Source organism: Bacillus rossius, chromosome 5 (assembly GCF_032445375.1).
Source record: "Bacillus rossius redtenbacheri isolate Brsri chromosome 5, Brsri_v3, whole genome shotgun sequence".
Lineage (NCBI taxonomy): Eukaryota > Metazoa > Arthropoda > Insecta > Phasmatodea > Bacillidae > Bacillus > Bacillus rossius.
Window position 1 is genome coordinate 1,680,316 of NC_086333.1, and position 26,036 is coordinate 1,706,351.

Sequence of the window (26,036 nt, forward strand, 5' to 3'; positions counted from 1 at the left end):
TTGCGTTAACCGAATAAATCAGGTGTGTAAATTCGACGTATTATTTTGTTATTTAAATCTGTTTGACCACATGGAGTGTGACGGCGTGTGGGACGCCTGAGAGCCCACTGCGTAGATAATAGCGTGCCCGACGCTGAGAGCGGGCTGGAACTAGTGCTAGGTGTTTTCAGGGGGGAATTAAAATCACGCCTCACATGGGCGACGTCACGACCCTGGGAAAGAGTCTCACATCGGTCCGTGCACGTGGCACGGTGGCGCCCATAAAACCCGAGCACGCATTAAAATTCAGTCATTAAATATCAGAGACTACGGCCCCCGTATCAAGTTTAAACTAATTAAATTTCCGATTCGTCTTGCATTCACCATGAAGTTTAACAAATCACAAGGCCAATCCTTAGGTGTTTGTGGTCTGAACCTAGAAAATGCATGTTTTTCTCATGGGCAGTTGTACTTGGCATGTTAAGGTGTCTGCACACCATCTGCTTTATTTGTTCTTGTGCCTGATAAAAAAACGAACAATGTCGTATATCACAAGGTGATCCACAGAAGAAAATCAACCCGAGTGCAACCCATGCATCAAATACATAGCTTCAATAAAGCAAATGTCTTGCTGATACACCATTGAAATACTTGATTTTTGTACTTTTATTGAAATTTTAGTATTCATTTAATTATGTTAATAAAATCCTAAATTAAGTTTAGCTAAATGTAACATGACATTCATTGACTGTTAGGCGGTACGAAGTTCGCCGGGTCAGCTAGTTCTCTATAAACCAGGGTGGGCAGCCACGATCCTTGCCCGTGTTTTTTGAGTCAGGTTTTTGTCAATAAAACCCAGTTGAAAAAACTGTAGCCTACTTGGGTTGTTTTAAATATCAATATATAAAATATTTCATTATAAAAATTAAAAAGTTTCACACACACATTACAGATGCACACAAAAGTACAAAACACAGGCTAGTTTCCGCTCATATTAACTAACCCCTTAGAAAATCATATTTTATTTAGAAAAAACTAAGAGTGTAGACAACTGAACAGAAGGTTTTAAATAGGTTTAATTCTAACCTAAATAGGTTTAATTCTAACCTTTAAGAAATCAATAAGAGAATAACAGTAAACCCACCAAACTGCAGACCTGGTTTTATTGAGAAAACACAAAAACATACCTGGGGCCACCATGACAAGTAAAGACACCTGACGTGAGCGTGCATCGCGTCTTCTCTACATCTGACGGTAAAAACGTCTGGGAAATTTGATTGATGTTTTGGTTTTGTTGGTTTTTTCATGTCCAATCTGTGCTATCTTATCATATCTAGCTCTTATTAGTTATTTTTATTAATGATGTAGATAATACATTAACACTTTAATTTTAGTAACTAACTTTCATCGACACAGTTCGTAATCAATTTTCTTGATTGCAAAATTAATGAACACATGTGAAATCTAAGTAAGCTACATGCTATCTAGAAACAATGATAAACAACAAAGAATTCAGAGTAAGACAGTCAAAATAAATGTTTGAATATGGAGATTATACAATATTCAATATTGAAATCTCATATTCCTCCAATCTTGTATGTTTGAAAATTAAAAACAGATGTTTTGTTTGATATTAGATGAGGAGGAGGCTTGGTTATCGCTTGGTGGAGGAATGTTAAAAACCTGATAAGGCAATGAAAAATCTGCCGGTCACGGCAGGTGAGTGCTGTGTGAGGGCGATGTTATTTCAAGAAAATGAACGAAACAGGTTCTGTTGCAGCCAGTAACTCAGATTTATTTACCATCCTTGATTTGTCTACGGTTTTCATTTAGTTTAATCATGTTACAGTGGGCATAACACACACATACGGTTGGTGAAGCATAATGGTGTTATATATGTGTGTATTTTTTGTCAATCCAGTTGTCTCCAGTTTGATTGGAATATTAATTAAATAACCTATAAGTACAAAGATTCTAAATCTCACGCAAGAAACAGATGTGTATCGCTGAACATGCAGACAATAAATAGGCAGCTCAAAAAATGTTTCTTACATGACATATTAAACATACATTAAGTCTAATTTTGTTCAGAGTTAAAAATATGAGAGCATATTTTTGCTAAGTACATCAATAAGTACCAATTTATTTTCATTTTATCTATTTATTTAAAAATGAAATTAACGTAAAATGCAGCGTGCTAAATGTTTCCAGGAAATTATGGAATACCGACATAAAAAAGGTGCTCAAAAATGTAAAAAAAAAAGTATCAAACAAGAAAATGCTAACAAATGCCAGACAAATTTATCTAATATTGAGTTTGATTCCTCTATCGCAGATGAAAACCAATGTAAGAAGACCAACAATTTGTTCAAAATTCCACATTGTTCTCAAGAATCATAAAACAAACAATACTAAATCTACTCTGCAACTTCTAAAATTGCTCAACAAATTAACAGAACTCAATATTGCTACCTTAATTTTGAATGTATGTGTGTTGCACTGCACTGCACTGCACTGCACTGCACTGCACTGCACTGCACTGCACTGCACTGTTTCTGTTGCGCAGGCAGAAAGATGTCAGTATGCTTGGCAGAATAAAGAATTGGCTGAGATCAAGAATGAGCCAACAAGGACCTACTAATCTAGGAACATAATGCATTAAATCATGACTTGTGCAGACATTGAATTTTGATTCTATTATTAAAATAATTGCTGATATGAAATTACAAAAATATTTTTTAATTATTAATGATTTTTAAGTTGTTCGGTATTAAGTATGTCATTATTTTTAAAGTTATAAAAGAGATGAAAATAAGGTTTGATTGAGAAAAACAATTTGAAACATTTCTTAAATTTCTGTTAAAAATAACTTAGTGTTGTTCTATTTATACACAGCACATGCCTCAAAAACATTAGTCATACCTATAAGATTTTTGTCACACCCGTAATGCAATTTTTGTTACAATATTCCTACAAATCCAAAATTTCAAAACAACTTAGCATAACCTAACTTGCACAATGCTTACTCTCTTTATATAAAAATATAAAAGATAAGTAAACTTTTATACAATATCTGTTACGGGTGTGCCTTAATTAATTATACTTACAAAATATTTTCTCATTTCTTACAACTTATCAATATTGTAACGGCCTAAAATACTGTAAAGCCATTACGTATAAAAGAGGAAAACATGTAAACAACTAAATTTAATAATTCCCATATTTTATTTACCGGTGCATGTTCATGATTGTTCATATTTAATAGATCAGTTACAATATTTAAGAAACCAATATTTTAAAGTATTTATTTTACAGTTTGAAACCAAGGTTACTGCAAAACAGGAAATTTTAATAAAAAGGATGACACAGTTGGTCCACCTGTTTAGTAATTCATCAGCTGTTTACCTCCAAGAAATTTTGTTGTGCTTTTGAAGAAATGTCTTGTGTTTCATCATCTTAGGTTTCAAGGCCCATGGTAAATAAATTACCTTAAATTTTTGAGTTTTTAACTAAAGAGACATGTTAGTGTAACATCCGTAACAAAAATTAGAAAAATGTTTTCTGTACATTACAGCTATTAGTTTACAATGCAATTTAGGTTAAGGTTGACTTACTACTTACCTACAAACTTACTTTAACCTCAGTTAATAATTTTTTTCTGGGTTTTTATTTTCAATAAATAGGTGTTACGGATGTTACACATATCGTAGTGACGAGGGTATGACTGATTTATCACTTGCCAATAAGATACTATTTGTCATTTGATAAACACAAACATGATTCTGGAATAATCTACCAAAACCCAGAATTCAGTTAGAGCCTAACTAATTAAAATGATGTACCAGGTTAAGCATATATTTTATAAATGGGGGGTCATAAAGCCTTTATTAGAACGTTAAACCAGACTTGTATGAGTTTAGTTTGTACTCCATTTAATTTATAACAGTAAATAAATATTAATGAGAGCCCTTTGTCATTGTTGCAGGATCATGGCACCAACATCATCTGCAAGTAGAGTTGCTAAATTTCGGGAGAAATTAAAGGCTGAAAATCTTGAAAAGTGGAAAGAGCTACTTAATAAAGACAGAGACAGAAATTGTGTTGCTAGGCAAAAAGAAAAGGAAAAATGTGCCAAAAATGGAAAAATGCTAAAGAAAAAAAGGGAAATGACCCAAATCGGGATAAAAACTTGGCGCAAAAAGCAAGCCTCTGAAAAAAAAATTGATTGAGCCACAACAGTAATGTTTCTGATAGGATTATTGGTTCCTATGCATCCACAAGTACTCTTCGGAAAGCAGTCTTTAAAGCAAAAAGAAATCTTCCACATAGTCCTCAAAAGAAGAGAGCAGTTGTCCGGCAGCTTGTAAAGGAAACCTTTAATAGTTCTTCAGAACTTTATACTGTGACAAAACTGTCAAAAACTCGTTTACTTCCTAAAGATATTGCTGAAAAAGTGCGAGATTTTCTAGAAACAGATGAAATCAGTTGGCAAGCGCCATCAAAAAGGGACTACATATCAATGAAGGATAAAAATACTGGCCAGAAGACTCAAAAGCAAAAGTGCTTTTTAGTCATGACCATTTCAGAGGCCCATAAACTTTTTATGGATAAACACAAGATTGAGATATCTCTGTCAAAGTTTCATGAGTTACGACCAAAGTATATAATTCCTGTAGGTAATACACCTCATAACGTGTGTGTCTGTATGCAACATGCTAACTTTAATTTTTTGAGTGATGCCATTTCTCCGAAGTGTGATATTTTGGGGTCTTCTGTGACCCATAAAACATTGCTAGAAGAAATGTGCTGTGATACAGGAAGTGAATGTTGTATGTCGAATAACTGTGAAACATGTTATCATGATATAAAAGTTCTTTTAAAAACTGACTGTGATTTATCTCAGCAAGTGAAATGGATGGAATAGAAAAAGTGTGATGGTTGGTTACAAGTAAACGAGAGCACTGGATATCTTGAAGAACTCGTAAGAAAAATTAACTTGGTTCTTCCTAGCTTCAAAAGTCACACGTTTGTGAAGAAAAAACAAGCCAAATTTTTTGAAGAAAGAAAAATGAACTTGGAGAAGGGATAGATTATGCTGAGAATTATAGTTTAGTATCTCAGGACGAAGTACAAAGTGCTCACTGGCAAAATCATAAGTAATTTTTTTCACCCGCTGCTTGTGGTTGCAAAATACAACTGAATCCTATGCTGTGATAAGTGACGACTTAAGCCATTCAAAACAGTCATCATGGACATTTTTGAAAAGTATTTTGGCAGAATTGATGCTAAGCCATCCAAAACTGAAACTCAACAATTTGCATATATTCTCAGACAATTGTGCATCACAATTTAAAAGCAAGTTTACTGTTTGTAACATGTGTTTTCTAGCGGATGACTTTGATGTACAAACAGTTCAGTGGGATACTTTCGCTGCATGGCATGGCAAGGGTGCTGTTGATGTGATTAGTGGCCAAATTAAAAGAACAGTTTGGACCGCTGTTAAGGTCAGAACCTCTCAAGTTAAGTCAGCCAAAGACTTTTATTTGTGTGCTACATCTTTGGTTAAAAAAACAAACGTGCTTTATGTACCAGAAAGAGATATTAAAGAGAAAAGTTTGTTTTTGAACAAAAGATGGTAAGCTGCTAAGGAAATCCCAGGTATTTGGAACTACCATAATTTTGAAAGATTTGATGATTGTCACGTTTTGGCAAGCTTCACACACAGTTCAGAAAAGAGAAAAGTGAAAGTTAAGCAAAGCAGACAACAAAAAGTTCCGTTGCGGTTCGAAGATGTTTATTCTGATTGTGAAACTAAAAGTGACACTGAAGAACAAGGTGGTGATGGAAATGACATTTCAAAAGATCAGGAGCTGGTAGACCCACAGTGTATCATTCCTGGAACTTTCATTACTGTCACCATTCATGGCGAGGGTCCCAAACATTCAGTGACACACAAATATGTTTCTGTTTGTCAAACAGGCCTTCGTAAGGAGTCATCAGCCGTCTGTCAAATGGGTGAAGTTGGAGTGATGTTTCTTAAAAGTTATGGGAAAACTGGAACAATGTAACAGATGAAAATGATCAAACAGACATCAATTTGGTTCAAATAAGTTCAGTGCTGCCTACACCAAATGTTAAATCAATTGGAACCAGACTGATCTATGAGTTCCAAAATCAGATTAAATTGTGATTTTTTTTAAATTTTAATTACTTAATGTCACGGTATAGTAAAACAGAATAAATCACATGTGCATAAAATCCAAAAATATATTGATGTAGGGTCACTTGTAACATCCGTAACACCAGTGTGTGTAACATCCGTAACAGCAGAAAAACTGTATAAAACAAGTATTATTATTAATTTTTTTTGGTACATTTTCACAAGCTGTTTAAAACCTCAATAAATCATTATAAACAATTAGAATTAATCGGGTCACCTGAATGTTTCTGCTGAACTCAACCATCTCATCTGATTGTTCCCAAGTTTTGTAACATCCGTAACAGCAGTCTTTCTTAAATAATGCTCACACCACTTACAATACAAAGTTAGAAACATCAACCATTACTGGTTTCTCATAGTTATTTAAGTATTTCATAATAGAATAAATATGTCATTTAAGACTTTTAAAAATTAAAGGTAAAAACAAACCAAAATGTAACATCCGTAACATACGGAATAGCTGTGTAAGATACCAGTGAAAGGTTTTTTGTTTTTTTAATGACTAGCCAGACGATCAGGACCAGCGAGACACGATGAGGAAATGACAAACACAGCGGGAAACAATGAAGGACAGGTGAAGCGCGAAGTGGAAGCAATGTTTGCAAACGATAGCATAACACGGCCGCAGAAACAAACAGGGGGGTTGCAACTCGCGCACAGCTGGCGCGACCTTGGTCACAGCGCAGCGAAACTCGGTCATAGGCACAGGGAAGGAGGGGGAGTGTGTAATGACGTCAGAAGCAGAACTGTTTATGTTATTAACAAACACACGCAAACAGGGTCAGGACGGGCTTCTTATACGGAGAGATTTTATTCAAGAAGTCAGAGTCACAGAGTCACAGAGTCAGTGGGAAGCCATGCTACTCCGCCGCCGAGACGACGATTGGTGAGTGACCAGCCACGATGTGACGATGGTTCAACACTAGACAGCAGCACAATGGCCTTAGGCCCATGTAGCTTGTAATAGTTGGTATCTCTCTCTCATTTCAAAAACTAAGAATACGCATTTCATCAATAACTCGGTAGACATTATGAATAATAAATTGATTTAAAAACTGTCACGTAACTTGGGAGAAATTAGTCTGCAACAGTTGGTAACGAATCATGAGACAAATGAGGTTAAGAATACGCTCTAGGAAATGGCCGACAGCACGGTGTACTTATTAACGACAGTATCCCTGATAGGCACGACTATGGTTCAGTAATTATGTGTTAGAAATAGAAAGGTACTTTTAAAAAGACAGAAAGTAGAGAATTGATACATGTGTTTAGTAACGGTTAGTTGAAACTGCTGAAATAAACATGTTCTTGTGGAAGTGTTCCCCCTTAACCTCTTTATTTAAAATGTTTTGCAAATAGGGACTCGTCACCCTACCTTAAGGACTGTTTAAGGAACAACACGAGTGGTGGAACCGCCCCCAGAACCTGATACTCATGACAGGGCCGTCACGATATCAGGATCACAGACAATCCCGGTAGATTCACTTCCATTCCCTTTCCCCATCATCCTTCACGATTCATTTCATTATCAACTTTTCATGTACATATTCCCTTCATTTCCATCTTTACGGTCGACACAGATAAGAGTAAGTCGACGGCAGTAACAATATATTAAAAAAACTAAGAGGATAGATTATGATTATTTAGATAGTTACCAACATTCATACAGTTTAGCAAAATTGATAGTTAACAATAACCATTAAGTTTGAGAGCTTAAAAATAAAAGAAGAATTGTAAAAATTGTTTTCTTTAGCTTGTAATCATTTAACATGTTCACAACTAACAAATATAAGCACTGGCTTCACGATAATAACTTTACCTAAATTTTAACCTTAAGGCTCTTTTAATGTGGAATGACCCACCTTTAGCTACAATATTGTTTGTTCATTTGGGAGTTTCAACTAACATGGATGATTTGGAGGTTGCTATACTTGCACATATGTAACGGCCGACTTATAAGTTTGACTCACCATTCCATAGCAGCTTCGACCCCCTGATTGCCAGTGACTTGAAGAGCGCGATCCCTGCAGCAGATTGTAAGGACCATGTTTACACTCAAGCCTTGGACAACAACACTGCACTAACAACTACAGTAATAGAGGAGTCAGTGGAATTACATAGTTCACAGATTCAAAATAAGGTTCCACATAGCATGACTATGCACAGAAATCTTTGAAATAATATTCCTTCTATTCTATAAGGCTTGAGACCACGATTGTCATGATGCTGGGAATTGTTCTGAAACCAATGTCTGTCTGGCCTCGCCTCAGCATGCACGGCCACAGAGATTCCGTGCCCCTCCTGGAGTGAACATTGCTTGGCAAACAACCAACAACAGGATTCCTGCACCCTAACTTCCAATTTTCCCATTTTTCCCTACTCCACATAACTTTTTCCAAGTTTTCATTAATCTGGCAAGTTAAATATATTACAATACACATTACTATTAATACACAGTACAACAACATACATAACATGCATGATTGGCTATAACATGTTTTTCTGCAAAACATACAGTAAGCACTGTTACCATTTCCATCACCATAATGCAACCGATACTGCAAAAACAAAATAGGTGCATAATGTACGCAGGTTATAAGTTATACTTACTTATAATAATAAAAAACTAACTTTAATTTTGGATGCAAATAATTAAGAGAAATAAAATAATAAATAGACTGGAAGATATTAAAAATACGGTTGGTAAAGTATAAATTAAATAAAATAAAATTTTTAAATAAATACAATATTAAGAATATAAAATGTGCATATATTAATTATTAATTTAATTATTTATTTTATTCAATTATTTAATTTATTGTTATTTAATTTTAATTAATGGTGAAAATTCATACATAAAATGAATGTTTATTCTAATTTATTAATTTTTACCTGATATTGTTATACCTATGGGTACATAACCTCACATAAATAATAATAGTCTTGAAAATATACTGAAAAATTTAATAAATACAATTTCTATCACTAATATTCACAATAAATAAATATTTTTAATGATATGGACCAGTATTCAATATCAATCCCTAAATTATAAGATTTAATAGCACATATATTAGCACATTATGTAGCCTTTTTTTAATTCTGTAAAAATTTTGCAGTATGGTGCGTGCACAGCGTAAAACTTCACTCTCATTGTTTTTTCATAACGCACCTAAAACTGAATAACTTCAAAAACTGTTATATTTGTTTGATAAAACTTTGAAAACTATTATATTATATTTAATTTTGCTTAAAACTAATTCACATATGTTTTGTACATCTAATGTCTAATTAAGGTAAACAAAAATCAGATACTGATTATATAGGTACAGCATACAAACAGTGATTAAAACACATAACAGTTTGAACACATTTAGATACTATATAAATAATTAATTTTGAATTTAGTTAAGTATTAACAATTTCTCTGTGGTTTCTATGTTTCTAAGACAACTTCTCAATTCCCTAAGTTTTCCAGATTTTCTCTGCTGCAGGAACCCTGAACAAACTTTAACTTCAAACCAACAATACTAGAGCAAACTATGTTGCACGCATGAAATGTTGGTACAGTTATGATTTTAGACTAATATCCAAGGATGTGAGCTACTTCAAGCTCTGCTCTGGACACCAGCAGGGATAACCCTGAGCCAGGCTGAGCTCTCCACCCCTCTCTACCCCCGACACTCCACGCACCATTGCCTCACTCTTTAGACCGCAGTGACCATCCGCACTTGCCAGCAACAGGACTCCTTAGTCCTTGCCATTATGGAGTGTGCTTGGATACATGACAATAAATAAGTTAAATGATTTAAGTATTTTGTTTTAACACTGAAAGGTGTAATTTAATTAACACTTATCATAAAAATTATTAAATGTCATTTCATAGTTTTCAAGAAAATAAGACCTTCCAAATGCTTAAACTAAAACAACTTCAAGTACCTTGATGGTGTCGATTTGAGTGAAAAAATAATACAAATAATAAAATATAAATAAAACTTCAAATAACTTAATTATAATCCAAGTAGCATTTTTTTGAATGATTAATATAAAATAATATATTAACAGCAGTAATTTTACTGATTCTGCTTTCTATACCTCTCCATTATAAAATTGCAATAAACTTAACTTGTCACAAAAGTACTTGTACTTTAGAAAAAATAAAATTTGATACCAATATTGTTCTTCAACAATACATCAATTTAAAAAATATATAAAAGACATTTCATAAATGTAAACTTAAAAAACAAATCCAACTATTACAGTTTGAATAATGATACTTAAGGTGTTTCAGTACAGATATCTTATTATCTGTGTAATCATACTGCCTATATAAATGTAAAAATTATATTATTATTTTTAGCATATAATCATATTGCAATTAATGTTTTGAGCATACTTGCCTTTAGAACAGCAGCATAAAAAAAAAAATTGCATGTTTTGCTTAACAAATAGAAATGCCATTCCCTATTTTTAAGTTAAAAATTCATACATAATAATTTATACACCAGGATTTTTTTTATCAAAAAACCAAATTGACCTTATTTTCAAGCCTTTCTAAGTGGAATTTACTACTTATATATAGCCTAGCCTAATACTTTAATCTAGTTTACAGGCTACATATGTTACAAATTTATTCTAAATTGGTTACATAGCCCAAATTATTGAGTAACAAAACCCCAACTTTCAAGATTACTTTTTTATGTATATAGTTGAAAGTAAAAGAGGATACAATAGGATTTTGTCCTGCATCGACTCAGGTAAAAATGAAGTTGCATTATAGGCCTATGTCAGAAAATAAAACTTTACGTAGGTAAAACATATCTGTATTACACACCTTTTATGCTGCGATTATTTAATTCAAATTGTTCTTGTTATTTTGAGATTCTACTGGCCTTGAGCCAGTCATGTCTCCCCCTCCTCATCCTGCCAGTCTGTCAGCATGACGAACACAGCGGGTGCTAGAGTGCATCACCGGCTCGCAAGACGGAGTGCACAGGGCCACCACACTTCACATGTACCACTGCTTTTGTTTGCAACGAGGCCATATAGTGGTTGCTGATGGTTCTAGACATTTTATTAATAAGGGTTTTTTATTATTAAGTGTTAGTTTTATATATTTGTAATTGTAATAATATTCTCACACACGTGACACAAATCTGAATGCTTGTAAAAGGTAACCACGAGGGGGCGCTAGTCAGTCGCCATTGTCCAGTGTGCCTGTCTCAGCTGGCAAGCTTCTTTACTTAATAATGTGCAAGAGGTGCCGGCTACAAGGGTGAAACTATTTTGTCGCGAGGCTATTGCTTGTTAACTAAGGAAATGTGCGAGAGTTGTCATGCATGGGAAGCATGGTCAACACCAGGCTTGCATTTCCTCAACGTAGTCTGGCTTCCCCCATCAATCACCATCTATCGCTAGTCTCTAGGCCGACGAGGTGCGGCTTTCCGAGCGCTGAGGGCAGCTCTGTGGCTGGTAACATACCAGCGCTGCATTCAGCATTGCTACACTCCAGAACTAGTACCTAAAACAACCAGCACTACAAAAAAAAATGCCAAATCATTAAATCAAAATTCATTAGTTAATACCAAAAAACAACTATTAAATCAAATTTTAGTGCAACATAAAATGGACCTGCATAAACAAGCTGTCACATAAAGATAGACAATGTAGATACTTTATGGCAAAAAATTTACTTATAACATATTTTGTTGGGCTCCTACATTATTCTTAATAAGTGCATTAGGAAATTAGTATGTAACTGGTTAATGAACTAACATACGTCACAAATTATTCGGCTACATTTGTAAAAATGAAGCAGGTTTAAGTAATACATTTAAAAAATAGCCACAGCTACTTCATTACTTGTAATTAAGAAACAAAAATAAAAACTCTTTAATCCTTAAATTTCATCTAAGAATGATAAATATTTTAATCCTACCAGAGACTAATGATTGTCCACACTAATGCTCCATTGTTGATTTACAATCTGTTAATAGATTTTCAAAATCAGTTTAAGTGATGAAGTTGCCAGATGCCAAGTATCGTGATGTCGCCGATAGTCAGAACTGCATTAACATTAGGTACCTGAACTAAATGATGCATTTACAAATACTAGTCAAACCAATAAGAAATATTCGAAGTTCACAGGGTTCAGACATGTGAAAGTTTTTTAATAATCAATATGCTTATTTTTTGCGACTTTAAATACAACCACAAAGCAGATCAAACAGTACTGCTGAAAATGCCAGCAGTTAGATTCTTTGTGAACATTTATACTCAGCATTTAAATAGTGTATGAAAATAGACTAATAGAATAGAATAATAAAATTTTACTACCTTGGAAAGGACAAAAATAGGTCTTCACATTGAACAAACTACAGGCATTAAGAATTAAATTGTTTACAGATCTAAGTAAAAGCTGACTGCAACATCTGTATTTTCAATGAATTGGGTACAGTAATCATTACGTAACATACAACTGTTAACAAATTAATAAAAGGAGGTATCTAGTATTTCAATTGTGGTTTCATAAAAACTTAGGTCTGTTTCCCAAACACGAGTTACATAATATTCCTGCCTACTTGCTGCTGTTTTAACATGCAGTATTTAGTAGGTACGGTATACCTTTCTTTCAGATTCTTTATGCAAGTTGTTTTAGTGTGTAACAGTTTAACAAAATAGTGATTTTAAGAAATTTACTTTTAAACATCCTTTCATACAACATATTGTTTACATTGTAATTATCCTGGTCTTCATACCTTTTAGCCTAAAAACCAAAACAATTATTGTGTATGTATAAATTTAAGAGTAAATGGTTAGACATAAAATTAAGATATGAAAGAAATAATTCTAGTGCTAGCTGTCTGAAAGCGAGTACCTTCAACTATTTTGAAACTCTATGAAAAAACCAAAATGTGTTGATTTTACAAATATAAACTTTAATTCCAATAAAAATAAGCACAAATATTATAATAAGCCTAAGTTATATGATTCCATTGAGAACACTAGTATACCAGGCTTTAACCACTAAAAAAACGGTAAAACTTCAGGCTAGCCAAGAAGCGTTTGACTATCACTTGGAAAGAATATATTTTTATATTATTTTCCCTTATATAATTACAATTCACAATTTCATAAAAACCCATTAAATGAAAAAGAAGTACACAAGTTATTTCCGAACAGAACCAATTAACCCTAGCAATACTAATTTAAGAAAAACACACAATTACTTACACTTTATTACGCGGAAAGCCCATGTCGATGAGAATATTTACTTCCTGAGCAGACATTACAATTTAGTTTAATTCACTACAGTATAACTATTGTAATTCACTTTCGGCATATACTTAACAAAATACCCGTTTCGTAAACACGCAGGTCTTGCTAGCCTACAAAAACAAAATACATTGTAGGCAATACTCCAACACAGACATTCTCGTTTCTAGTAACAAGATTCTATGCCGTTGGATATTAATAATTTTTGCTGTTTATCAGCAAAAAAAACATAACAGGTACCTAGGACTTGACTTTCACAAAATTAAGCTATTCAAAAATTGAAGTGAAATTGGCCGTCATACCACTTGGTGATACTGAAACATGGTCCTCACTCCAATAATAGTCAACTGCACTTACGGAAAATAACTTCACGTCACTCAACAAAACCGAGTCCAAGTGTAGCCTAAAGTGCATTCAACATTTGAGTTTCCTAATTTTAAAAACTGCATTGTGTGTTCAACGTCAATAGTAATTAAGGTTATAAGAGATATATGGCTCACAACTGGCTGCTAATCTTATAAAAAAGTGCGATGTAGTCAAGATGAGCCTTTCCCTTAGTGGTGTTCATAATTTGGAACTTAGCAACTTCCCAAGCTGCCGTGGGCTAACTTATTGCGATTTGAAATCGTTAATGAACATATTCAAATTGAGACAGGTCTCCAACTACACACATTAATACAAATTGAATAACTTTTGATGTGGCTGTGTTTCCCGGTCTCATAAAAACATGGTTGAGGTATCAAGGTGGGTGATGGTTGTTGGTTCAACTAGCCCAAAGCCAGCCATGTGAGAGATCAACCTTTCTTTAGAGGTGGATGGGTCGATCGTTCAGCCAGTGTGTTCCACTAGAGAACTAACTACTTCATGTAAAGAACTGTGAAGATGGGAGATAGAAGACAAAACTAGTAGGCTCATGTGTTCAGGCCAGTGAGCATGACCATAGGGTTACAGCCTACCATGCTCATACACAAGAGTCTAGCGAAAGCAATGCTACCTTCCTGTAACTGGCTGCAAATGCCGATCCTCTCCGAAGTTGGCCGATCGGTAGCTATCCAGCACTAGGAAACCGTTTACATGATTTCCAAGTATCTTAAATGTAACTATCCTAACCAAATCAACCGTCCACAAAGTTTTAAAGTATTTATAATGTAGCTAACCTAACCTAATTGACCATTGGTTATCATGTCCTTACCTGAAAATTACAATTTAATTAATAAATTTAATTTTATTTGCATTCATTATTCAAATATATTTATTACTTTTGAAATGTTACGTGCTCGTATTTATTTTTACAAGTACAAAAAAAAATTCGCACCTGCTGAGATTCGAACTGTCAACCTTATGATTAGAAGAAAGTGCCGCTGAGCGCTCAGCCACGAGGTCATATTTGATAATTAGTAGTTTGACGTCGTACCGACCATGGCCTTTAAGCCCGTGCTCCGCACCGCCAGTACCGTATCCCGTTTTCGGAGCGCGCCCCTTGCCCAGCCGGATTGTCAGGCGAGCGCCTCGGGCGTGACCCCAATAGACAACAAACCTCATTAACAGTCACCGCGGCCACTGGCCTTAATTAAAATGCTCGTGACTATGATCAAGCCAGAATAGGAGAAATCCCTCTAAAACAATTCACAGTGGGACAATATGTTAGTAAATTTACAGTCGCCAACTTGATGTCACAATTTAAATAATTAAATACATTAAAACCATTGTTAAGCTTTAAGCACCGAATTACCAGGTGCTACATTTTAATTGGGCACCTGGAACATGTTTTAACTGGTCATAGAGTAAATTCAATTAATATAAGTTTTTTGACGCCGACTCACAAAGAAGAGAAAGTTTCTCTTCCTTGCGAGGCGGCCATGTCGGCAGTCTCGAACCACTCCGCGCCGGGAACAGACGTGTGTCCGTGGGCAGCAGCCAAGTTTTCTTTATGTGATTATTTTATTCTATACTAAATATTTAAATTTAAACCTCTTATTAATTCATAGCTGCCCACGTTGACTCGGCGCGTATTTTACGGAACCGGGCCTATCCCGACCGTCTTCATCGTGATACCGCGCTGCAGATCGTATCACTCACGTAAGTGTTTCGCCGAATTTAGGAGCCCGCTCATAGAGCCCCCCCCCCCCCCCCCCCCCGCACACGTTAATGTTCGGCGCTGGCCGTCTCCAGCGAGCATCGACCCGCGTCCCGCGAGACTGCCGCGGTAACCATTGTCACGTAGTGTTGTGTTTAGTGTTGGTGAGAATTTTTGTAACGGGACTGAACCGCGGAGCGGACTTGTAGAGTGTACCGTGTACCCACATGGACCCCCGGTGAAACTCCCAAATTAAATGTATTCTCGCCAACTCGCATATCATTTTCCGTAATTCCCCGTCCTCCACACGGCCGAGCGGCCTTCACAGTCAAGGTAGAACCATTCAGGTTACATTCAAGCCGTGTACCTGGCGGGGCACGCGGGGGCAGAGTACCAACGGCCTAGCAGTCCGCTAGCCTGGCGCCCCTCCGGACAACAAGAGCATCGCGACGCCCGTAGCGCCCGTCAGGTACCCCCCGGACCTTTCACAGAGGTCGGGTGACGGCAAGTTTCAGATGACATATATGATCGTGCCGCCGGCCCCGGAACGAGCCTGAGCAGTGCGGCAGCCGGCCCCGGAACGAGCGTGAGCGGTGCGGCATTTGCAGCCAGTTGCAGGAAGGTAGCATTGCTGCCGCTAGACTCTTCTTGCTCACAATATGTTTAAAAACAATCCATGAGGGACTAGCGGCAGAGCCGATGAAAAAAAATTTGCCAAGACGGTAAACTGTTGAGAAGAGGTGGACATCTCAGTGCACACATGCATCTAGCCCTGGTGTAGGCAAAGAAGGAATTGGATGAACCTCCAATGGATGCATGCTATTAGAGTTATCTTTGTGCAAAAATGTGAGATGTATTAAAGCCGAACATGACTACTTCCTAAAATGGGAATTCTTTTTATCCCCAATCATTATCCTGTCCGAGTGAGTATTCACACTGTGTATAGCCTAGCTAAGTATGTAAACAACAGACATGTAGCACATGGGTCAGTTTGTATTCAAGCTATGTTGCATAGCATCATTTCTTCAGAGCAGGTGATGTTTCTCAGTAAGTCACAAAGGCTGAATGGTTCACAACTCACCTTTCTTTGGGAGAATGCTCTTACTAAGGATGCTGGCACCATGCAACAACATCTAACCACGATGTTACTGAGAGTCATCTGCCAAGTGTTTGGTCTGAGCAGGAATCGGGCACACGTCATTTGGAAGTCCTAACAAGTGACTGACTTCAACCACAAGTTCACAGGAGAAATCTGCAGTGCGAAAAAAATTCTGACTTTATCGTCAGTGTTAGTGTAATGATCGGGACAATAGAAAGGTCTTCTTCTTCTTATGTAATGATACCATGTCATTTTTCCTTTCACACACTTCAAAAACCTATTGGTTTTCAATAATATATGGATTCCTTTTTACACTCACTGTTTCTCATCATATTGCCAGATCATATTTCTGGCCACACCAATTCCCCTCCTCTACTGTTTCTCCAACTGCTACCTTAACATCACGCCACTACTCTCTCATCTTTGTGATGTCATGCTGCATGGCACATGGAGGCCCATCCCTCTTCCCGGCTCACGCTTCAGTGATCATCGGGTTGCATCAACAGTGTTCAGGCGAGTGAGTAAAAGCTGAGTCGGATACTGCGCATGGCCCCATGTGTTAGTCAACAATGCTCCTATGTGCTGGAGCTGTCACATGCACGATTTGTTACTTGCCACAGGGGATGGTCTTGTTCACAGGAAAACTATGGTGGCAGGACATGTGTATTTGAGCATCACCGTGGCATTGTGAAGGAGAGCAGGAAGTTACATAGAATATGCTGATACCGGATCTTGGATTGACAAAGATTAATGTGAAGTGGTCTGCGACACAAACTTTAACTCGAAAGAAACGAATAGATTTCCCGATCATAATGAGTATTATGGACACAAGGAAGAGGAAATGTTACACGTGTACGAACTCTGCAGGCAACAGCTTCGGGACCATATGCCCAAACCAGAAAATATCATCACCAGACCTTGTGCATTATGTACAAGTCCCCCCTCCCCAAACAATTGACATAAAAGTAACATATAGTTCGTTGTTTGCCACCGAAATGGGATGTCTGGTACTACTTTGGTTCCATGGAAATGCTCATGAGGACCCACGAGAGTTTCTGCAGTGGTGCAGAGCACATGTAATACAGTATAGTAAGTTGAGGAATGGTCACAGCATACAAGCAAGCAGTTGCGCGAAAAGGTGCGAGAGAGGTAGACTCTATGAGGAAGGTACAATAATGCCATCACCAGGGGTCTTCAGCTTGATACCCGGGGTGAGCCTAGTAGTTGCTGGTGTTTATGTTGAGGTGTTAGTTCTCTGGGAGGGCGCCAGGCTGGTCTTAAAGCGTCTAGCCATTGCTGTGGTGGGTCGTCGGCCCCAGCATGCACTACTAAGCTTCTAGGCAATTGATTAGGGTATGGAGGCTGAACACAATAAATACACACACGTAATTACCTGACGGTTGTTACTAGAACGGATGGGAAATGCGGGGAACGGAATGTCCGTCCTAATCGATGACCCGTTGTCGACTGCCGTTGACCGAGGCCGACCGAGGAGGGGGCAGCATCATCCTGCATAGGCTAGGCTAGGGGTGCTGTCTCGCAGCGGGATCCGGTACTGGCGGGGTGGAGACCGGACTTCACTGTCACAGGCGGTACGACATCAAACGCCCCCCTTGGTGAAGCCCGGTCTTTCCCTGCGTTCGGTACCCCGCAGCATGGTTGCACCCCTAGCATTGGAAGCAGGCCCAAGCTGGAGGTGCTTGGAGTGGCAGAGACTGATAGGCCCCACGCTCTGCTCACAGGTCATCCCACTGTGTGTACTCGGGGGCTGCATCAGCAGACCGGACGCCCCAGATTGTACCCAGGTGGTAGTCTGCGAGGTATCCGGGTGGCCGTCTGACACGTTGGGGCCATCCGGTGAGATTGCCATGTTGGCGGAGGTCAGTTTGGATGGCCGACGTGGTCTCTTCACTTTCTGGGATGGTCAGCAATGGTTGTAGTTGGTGGGCTGTCTCTGCCTCTCGGGAATCCTGGGTGATGCCAGACCACTCGGGTTCTGGTTTGGTTCGGTCCTCCTCTGGTTCCGTTGCGGGTGGTGTCGGCGCGTGGTCGCTCCTCCTATAAGGTGCGGTGTCTGCGCCTGTGAAAAGCATTGTTCACATTTGTCGATGCATTTGTCGCTGTGGGGTCATTGGCTCATCGAGACCATTATCATCCAGGAGACACGGATGCTGGGTTGGCCGGTGGGGCTGTTCGTTAGCCTCGTCGTTCGGCTCGCTCACATGGACAGTGAAGTGGGAGTCTTCCAGGGATGCCAGGTGGCCCCAGGTGTCTCGGGTCAGTGACAAAGGTGTGTCGGGGTCAGTCTTGTAGGTTCGGTCAGGAACGGTGATGTACTTGGTGCCTCGTCTGCATCGGATGTTGTTTCATCTGCTGAGACATCAGTGATAGTTACTCGTGGTAATAGTTTGCATCTAGGCTTTCATTGGCGTGAGGCTTAATTACCTGATGGTTGTTACTTGAACGGATGAGAAATGCGGGGAATGGCTCATCCGTCCTAGTCGATGACCTGTTGTCGACTGTCGTTGACCGCGGCCTGCCGAGGAGGGGGGGCAGTGTCAGCCTGCATATTCTAGGCTAGAGGTGCGGTCTCGCAGTGGGTCCGGTACTGGCGGGGTGGAGACCAGACTTCACTGTCACAGGTGGTGCAACGTCAATACATAGTACTGAAAGGTCTTACAATTATACACACAATGTGACAATGTTACAATGTTCTTCTGCGAAGAGCTGCAGCTCTTCCTGAGACCCTACTGCATTGGCCAGTGGAGGAGTACATACAGCAAGTGGTCATAACAGAAGAGACTTTTCAGCACCAGCAAGCTAACTGACGCCAATTCCAGCAGCTCATAACGCGTGAATTACTCCTGGACTTCTCAATCTGTACTCTCCGAGATCTGGACCTTCGGGTTGAACAGTTAGTGTCAGTGATAAAATCTGAAGCAGCAGCCTCCATCGCCCTGAAGGACACTGCGGCGCACGACAACCCCTCCCACCTTATTTGCGAACTCTACTTGACATTCGTAACCGCATTCGAAGACTCTGGCAACGCACACAGAACCTGCTCCACCAGCATGGCTACAAGATCTTGCGGTCACATTGTCGAACTCTGTATAAGCGGTGGTGCGCTTTCGAAGAAGAACGCCGACTTAATGCTATAGCTAACAGGAGCGTTACAGTTTGGGCTTTCATTCGCCACTTCAAGGCCTCCACACCAGAGGTGCTCCCGCTCACCTTGGCCGGCGCACTGCAATCCCTGCAGAAGAGTGGGCAGACACAATTGCAGAGCACCTCGCCACCACCTTTCGTTCTGCACCCATGTTTTTTTTATCATCCTCCTCATCATCGGATGATACACTGCATGCTGCCGAACCCAAGCTCTCACTTGTGCTTTTGCTATTGTTCCTACACCAGACAATAAGCTTGTCACGCCGCGCGAAGTTCAGACAGTAATTTCGGTCCTACGCACTTCGACAGCCCCATGTAGGGATTGTATTCCCAATGCTCTAGGTGCATCTTCCGCGGGTAGGGATTGTGTACCTCACGAAACTCTTGAACAGCATGATAGTGCTCGTAGTGTACCCCACTGCATGGAAGACTGCCGTAGTTGTGCCAATCCCCAAACCGGGTAAACTCCCAGAACTACTCGACTCTTATAGATCGATATCCCTTCTCTCGTGTCTCTCGAAGATCGCCGAATGGATTCTCTACAATCGTCTTTCCACTGTGGTGCAAGAGAAACACTTACTGCCAAACTTTCAGTTTCGCTTCAGGCCTAACCATTAACGACCCATGCTCTCACTCATGTGACCAGAGTTATTCGTAACGCTTTAAACAAACAGCAGCGGTGCGGCTTAGTGCTGCTGGACCTAAAGCGTGCATTTGATTCCGTTCACCACTGCGTTCTCATCGCCAATCTGATGGCGGCAGCCATTTCCCACCACCTCCTAAGACTTCTTCATTCTTTCCTCAACGGCCGCACCTTTTGTATTCGAGTGGAGGACTGTGTCTCTCGAATGCGCCCCATAGCTGCCGGGATCCCACAAGGATCACTGCTCAGCCCGCTTCTATTTGCTCTTTTCATTCGCCTCATCCCTGTACCGAGGTTCACGACAATCACGTTGTATGCAGACAACACGGCCTTGATTGCACGCAGCTACAAGGATGAGCAACTCAGTCATCGCCAACGCAACGCCTTCGGGACCATCAGTCGCTTCTTTACATCCATCCACATCTTACTCAACACAAGCAAGAAACAAGATATGTATTTCTGTCGCCTACGAGATTACCACATGCAACAGATAACACTCGGCGGTGCTGACATTTGGCTTGTACTGGAACTCTAACTTTGCTCAACAATAAGTTCACAAGTTATCAGAATCTGTTTTTGTATTTTTTCGTTTTTATTTTTAATTTTTTATTAATTTTTTTCTGTAATTTTATGATATCAAAGAAAACTAGTGACGGTTTTCTCCGTGTGCTTCCGATTATTCTTGTCAATATTATGGTGGTTTTCTCCGTGTGCTCTTGATTATTCTTGTCAAATATTATGGTGGTTTTCCCCGTGTGCTCCTGATTATTCTTGTCAAATATTATGGTGGTTATCTCCGTGTGCTCCTGATTATTATTGTCAAATATTATGGTGGTTTTCTCCGTGTGCTCCTGATTATTCTTGACAATATTATGGTGGTTTTCTCTCTGTGCTCCTTATTATACTTGACAATATATTTATGGTTTTCTCCAAGTAGTTCCGATTAATCCTAGCTAGAAATCTGATGGTTTTCTCCGAGTGCTTCTGGTTACAGATGAGCAATTTATCTCTGCATGAAGGATTTTTTTACTTAATGAGTCATGTCATGTTTTTCAAGGTTACATTTAATTAGTGAATTTCTGCTACTTAATCTACACTTGCAGTATTTTTATCAAGTGGAATTAAAAAAATAAACAACCATTACTCAGTCAAATAATAATAAGCTCTCAGAAATCTGTGAAACACTAACTGGAAGAACAAACTTCCTTCTCTTTGGAGTCTAGCGAAGCCATCCTTCTTTTGTGATCGTTAGTGAACATCCCGCATCCCGCATAAAAGAAATAAATATTATTTACCTGTAAGAGACACGTGTCTGTTGATTCACCTTTTATCTTATTTATTAGTGAAGTGTGGATTTTTCACTATTAATCATTACACTGCTCTTTATACTATTACTCACTTTATTTTATATCACATCACAATACATCTTGTTCCAATATTACAATCAACCACAAGATACATACACCATTTTATATAACATTTTCTTGTTCTTTTATTCATATTATATTTTTATTATTACACACTCTTATTGCCTCTACCATTGCCAACATAATAAACAAAATGAAAATTACCTTCCAACATCCTCCCTTAATTTTCAATTTTGCTTTTACAAAATAGATTTACAAAAAAAAAAATCACTTATCAGTAATTTATCACATCTTACTATCACATTTACAAGTTACATCATTTCAGAGCACCCTTTTATAAAACAAATAATACAGATTAAGTCAACATCTGTAATATACAATTATAAAGATAAAGTATCTACACAATAACAGCACATTTAAATTTTTCAAACTTTATTGTATTAAGTGGTTTTGTTAGACGATCAGCAATAATTTTTGAACTTTCAATGTATTTTATTTCAATTTTGTTTTCCCTCAATTGTTCCATAAGAAAATGATAACGTACATCAATATGTTTACTCCTTCTATTGAAAACTCCATTATTAATCAATTTTATAGCACTTTGATTGTCCAAATTCATAACTACTTTTACTTCCCTGTTAAGTATGTCTTCAAGTAAGCATTTTATATACAACAACTCTTTTACACAATCAGCGGCAGCAATATATTCAGCCTCAGTACTGGACATAGCAACAATTGGTTGCTTCCTTGAGCACCAAGCAATTGGCCCTCCAGAATAGAAAATTACATACCCAGATATACTTTTACGAGTTTCAATGTCATTAGCATAGTCGGAATCACAAAATGCTTCAAGGATATTACTATTATTATCATCTTTCATATAAGAAATACCTTTATCAATGGATCCTTTCAGATATTTCAAGGTTTGTTTCACATTCATAACATCATTACTTGAAAAATTTTCCAGATGTCTACTTTCAAAGTTCATTGCCAATGCAATGTCAGGTCTAGTTTTACTTGATAGATAAAGCAAACTGCCTACTGCTTCTCTCATTGGGAAATTACTGACTCTACTATCAGTAATTGAATTTTTATGTGCCTGACAAATAGGAATACTAGATACTTTGGCATCAGTCATGTTATACGTGTCAACTACTTGATTAGCATACTTTGACTGTTTCAATATAATTTTATCAGATTTCTCATCAATTGTCATCCCTAAAAAATATTTAGGTTTATAATCTATTTTTATTTCAAACTGTTTACTCAATTTAATCAACAATCTTTTCATTTCTACTTCATTATCTCCTATCACAATACCATCATCAACAAAAAGTGCTAAGATTATCTTAGAATCTCCAGTCTTAAAAATACATCGTTCAACACTAACAGCATTTAATCCATTCTCAGTTAAACTCTTTGAAAAACACTGATTCCACTTCAGTGGAGCTTGTTTCAACCCATATAAAGCTTTTTTGAGTTTTACTATTTTTTCTTCAAACCCCTCAGGTAATTTCAAAAATATGTCTTCATCAAGGTTACCATATAAAAATGCAGTCTTGATGTCGAATTGAATCATCTTATAACATTTATTTGCAGCAACAGCAAAAATGAGTCTCAAGGCTGCATTACTGACTACTGGACTAAATGTTTCATGGTAATCAATGCCCTTTTCCTGTTCAAACCCTCTAGCAACCAGTCTAGCTTTATACTTTCCATTATCTTTGATAGTAAAAATCCACTTGCTACTAATTATTTTAGAATTGTCTAGATCTTTTTCTTTAACATACTCCCAAGTATTATTCTTCAATAAAGATCTTTTTTCTTCTTAAATTGCTTGTTTCCAAATGTCCCTATCATTTCCTGTTATAGCTTCCTCATAAGTAAGCAACACATAGTCATTAAGTCTAACAGGAATTCTCCTATTTCTTTGAGGTCTTACTTCATTGTATTGATTCACATTTCCTTGTATAGGTTCATTTACTACTTGATCTTGATTCCTATTTTCACAATTTCCTCTTATCTCTCCAACTATTTCAACTATAGAATCATCATTGTCACACTCAGGAATTTCATCTATCAGTTTTACTTGTACTTTACTCTTATTACTAACATCGGATTGTATTTGACATTGAACTTGTTCTGAGAAAACTACATTTCTAGAAATAACAATTTTTCTAGCTTTAGAATCCCACAGCCTATATCCATTCACAGTATACCCAATGAATATATATTTTCTAGTTCTACTGTCCAATTTTTTTAAATGTCCTGGTACATGACTGTAAGCATTACTCCCAAAAATCTGGAGTCTGGAAAGATCTGGTTTTCTTGAATTCCATTTTTCAAATGGAGTACATTCAAGAGTTTCAGTGGGACTTCTATTCATCAGATAGGCAGCAACCCTAACAGCTTCTCCCCACATTTCTTTGTTTAACCCTGAGTCAAATAAAAGAGCCCTTACTTTCTCAACTAAAGTCCTATTCATTCTTTCAGATTTCCCATTTAATTCAGGTGAATATGGAACAGTATACTCAAGGACAATCCCTTTTCCCTTACACCACTCTTTCAAATTGTTACATGTGTATTCACCTCCATTATCACACCTAAACCGACCTATTTTTGAGTTCCATTTTGTTTCTACTTCAGCTGAGTATTGTTTGATAAGATCAAACACTTCACTTTTCTTTTCTAGCAGATATACCATAACAAAGTGAGTAAAGTCATCAAGAAGTACAAGGAAGTACCTATTCTTGTCCCAAGTATCTGGGTCTATCGGCCCACAAAGATCGGTATGAATGATCTGAAGAGGTCTAGTAGCCCTTTCTCTTATACTACTGAACGGCTGCCTTGTTTGGCGAGCCGTCACGCAGGTTTCACACAGTTTCTTGGACGTATCCAATATATTTTTCTTACAAACATCCATTCCATGACTCATACTCAAAAGCTTACTCATATTTTTAAAACCAATGTGCCCTAACTTTCTATGCCATGTTAGAGCATCTCTTTCCTTTACAGCTACATTACTTTCATGACTAACCTGTTGATAGTTCATAGTTAAATTTACTGAATATAAATTATTATCTAATTTCTGACCTTCTATGATACAATCACCTTTCTTAATTTGAACTTTGTCATCAATAAAATTAACTGAACCACCTTTTGAGGTTATAGCACTCACAGAAATTAGGTTTTTACTTAGATCGGGAACATATAATACATCACTCAAGTTACACTCCTCAGTAATAACATTACCTTTCAAATTTGAATTCATAGTCTGAGTTACTTTTGCTACACCTATTTCAACATTTTGTTTTTCTACATTTTTCATTATTTCTTTATTATTAACCATATGTGAGGTTGCTCCAGAATCAATCACAAACTCAATCTTAGCATCTACATTTATATTAGAAGAAAGTTTGTTTGAGGTAAGGAAGGATACCTGATTTGTATTTTTATCTTTCTTTCTAAAAAAACAGTCTTTTTCCAAGTGATTGTTCTTTTTACAGATTGAGCACGATTTTTTCTTTCTGCATTGTGAAGCAAAATGCCCAATGTCATTACAGTTGAAACATCTCTTTACACTTTCATTATTACTATTACTAGGCCTACTTACCCCTGGTCGAAAACTGTTGTTAGTACATTTTCGAGCTATGTGACCAGTCATTTTACATTTGAAGCATTTTATTTCAGTTTTGAACGCTACATTGTCGGTACCGGTATTGTTCATAGTCTCATTTCTGATCTCCTCGGCTATAAGTCTTGAGGTTAGGGTAGATAGAGTCTTCTTGTCATCTGGCATGGACTCCCAGGCGCTTATAAAATACTTGAACTGTTCAGGTATTATACACAAAATCTTCGAAATGATCATCTCCTCCGTGATTTCATTTTTCAGAATTTTCAGTTTGTGAGAAAGATTTTCAAGATTACTGATGTTGGTGGCAATGTCCAGGTTCTTTTCATACGAAAAATTGAAAAACTCCTGTAATAGGTTATATTTTTGTTGTTCACTGTCCCGTTCATAAATTTTACACAATTTGTCAAACATTGATTTCGAATCTTCACAGTTTATTATATGTATAAGCGGTCCTTTTTCGATGGTGGTAATTATTAGCTTCTGAGCTACAGCATCACGTTTCATCCACAAAGTTTTTTCTTTCGATTCAGGATTATATGGTTCACTGCCATCTACTATCGACCACAGTTCCTGAGAT

At 37.5% G+C, this 26,036-nt stretch overlaps 1 protein-coding gene across 2 annotated transcripts in view; it reads right to left on the reverse strand.

Moving 5' to 3' along the window:
- Window positions 1–13,751, reverse strand: part of LOC134531540 (UBX domain-containing protein 1) — a 130,567-nt gene extending 116,816 nt beyond the window's left edge. Inside the window, exons 1-2 of one of the 2 annotated variants that reach the window (XM_063367211.1) lie at window positions 11,034–11,765; window positions 8,170–8,223 (exon numbers count right to left, since the gene is read on the reverse strand). In XM_063367211.1, coding sequence (XP_063223281.1) covers window positions 8,170–8,177 — 8 coding nt within the window. In that variant the 5' untranslated portion in view covers window positions 8,178–8,223; window positions 11,034–11,765. Of the gene's footprint in view, window positions 1–8,169; window positions 8,224–11,033; window positions 11,766–13,432 lie in introns of those variants that run through there. The other variant, XM_063367210.1, reaches the window with a different exon arrangement.
- Between the last annotated feature and the right edge of the window lie 12,285 nt (window positions 13,752–26,036).